This window comes from Rhinopithecus roxellana, chromosome 1 (genome assembly GCF_007565055.1).
Source record: "Rhinopithecus roxellana isolate Shanxi Qingling chromosome 1, ASM756505v1, whole genome shotgun sequence".
NCBI classification, from domain to species: Eukaryota; Metazoa; Chordata; class Mammalia; order Primates; family Cercopithecidae; genus Rhinopithecus; species Rhinopithecus roxellana.
Genome location: NC_044549.1, coordinates 126,128,332 through 126,130,224, shown reverse-complemented (window position 1 = coordinate 126,130,224; position 1,893 = coordinate 126,128,332). Strand labels below are relative to the sequence as shown.

Below are 1,893 nucleotides of genomic sequence, written 5' to 3'. Positions count from 1 at the left end.
AGTCTCTCAAAGCGTTTCCCCTCTTCCTCTCTTGCTTCTCTTCATTTCAGTCTCAACACAGCAGCAAGAACAATGCTGTTACTCCAGTGGCTTACAATCTCAGAGGAAAACCGAAGGCTCTGGGCCCTTTGGCTTCCCCCTCCCCACTCTTACCTCTCTGACTATTAATCCTATTATTCACCCTTCATTCACCCAGACCCTCTCACTCCCTTCCTGTTTCTCAACCAATCCAGCACCCCCCTTTGGGCCTCAGGGTCTTTGTGTTAGGTTAGTTGCAAAAGTAATTGCAGTTTTTTGCCCTTGAAAGTAATGGCAAAACCCCGCAATTACTTTTGCACCAACCTAGTATCCCTACTCCCTCTTTCTGGGTGTTCTTCCTAAGATCCTTCAGGGCTTAATCACATTTCACCTTCTCAGCAAGGCTGTCTCTGGCCACCCTACCTGAAATTGCAATACTCACACAAAACTTCTTAACCCCCTTTTGGCTTTATTTTCTCCCTAGCAGTGATTATTAACACATTATACATTTTATAAATTAACCTTTGTGTTATGTCCTCTAATTAGAATAACAGCTCCATGAGGCCAGGGCTTTGTCTGTTTCTGTTGAGTTATATCTCATATTACCAAAACCAAGTCTGAGATATAGGTGCTCAATAAATCTTATTGTGTTGACCCACCCCAGGGGCATTTGAATTTTTTTTTTTTAATCCAAAATGTGTTTATTGAGATGATTTCCCACTCATCTTGATTTAGAGTGCTTTTAGTGCTGCTTCCTCCTAAAGGAACATCCTTCTGTAAGCCTTGCTTTTCCTCCTGTAGGCTGGCAGAGGACAGTGGAGCCGCCAATACACAAAACTACCGTTTGTGCATGGCTAAAGACTGTGCTGATTTTATAGCATCCTGGGCATTTCACATCCATGAAGTAGGAATTGGGGCTCTGCACCAGGCGTTTCTTCTTGTGTTTCCTCTTCTCCTCTTCTGGGGAGGGATGAAGGAGATCCTTTGTGAGAGGCACGTTCTCGTGTGGGTAGGTCATCACCGCCGGAAAGCCTGAATTTTTAAATTCGGGTGGGGTGGGGAAGGCTTTATCTGGGCTTTGTTGGCATCGTGGAGGCAATGTAAGGCCCAAATCTGCAAACTGGCAGCCTGGAGCCCAGACCAGCCCTAAAATGTGTTTTGTTTAGCCCACTAGACATTTTAAAATAAACTAAATTAGTTGTCAACATTCAAGAATGGGAGATTTCATCTTTTAAAAATCCAGATTTCCAGCTTCTCTGGAAAAACCCAAAGTTCTCACAATCCAGAGGCTTTGTTCCCACCTGGCAACAATCAGCAGCCCAGAGCGGCGCCTGCCCTCCCGCCCCAGCCTGCGCCCCACCAGCTCCCTTCCTGCATGCGCTGGGGCCTGCCTGCTCTCCCGGGCTTGGGCCTGTGTCTGTCTAAATGGTGAGGTCAAGTAGCAAGACCTCTGAATTGAAGTCAGGACCTCTGAGTTTGGTTCCTGATCTGTAAATAGAGATAACAATGATACCAACCCAGAAGGTGGTTATGAGACCTGATGAGGCATCTGTGAAGGGACTGTGTGAGCTGCAAAGCCCAGAACACCCTGAAGGGATCACACTTCACGTCACGTCCATTCATGTCAACACATCAGGGGCTGTTGATGTCTCTCTGTACAGGCCAGGCCTGCCTGAGGACCCCACCCAAATATTCCATGCAACCTCATTCTGCCTCTCAGGTAACATCTGGCTCCCGTGCAGACCGTGACCTGCTCACCCCTCTCTGTCCAAAGACCCCTGTCCAAGGACCCCTACCTAGCCCCCTTCCTGGCATGTCTGCTCTGCCATGCTGTCTTAGTGGCAGAGCTGTGGGGTCTGTGCGTTCTCTCTGACA

At 47.8% G+C, this 1,893-nt stretch overlaps 1 protein-coding gene across 1 annotated transcript; it reads right to left on the bottom strand.

The window, feature by feature from the left end:
• Positions 1-760: 760 nt before the first annotated feature.
• LOC115899653 (40S ribosomal protein S27-like) lies at positions 761-1,036 on the bottom strand. Its single transcript, XM_030937758.1, has one exon. The coding sequence runs from the start codon at positions 1,034-1,036 to the stop codon at positions 761-763; it is 276 nt and encodes a 91-aa protein (XP_030793618.1).
• Positions 1,037-1,893: the final 857 nt, after the last annotated feature.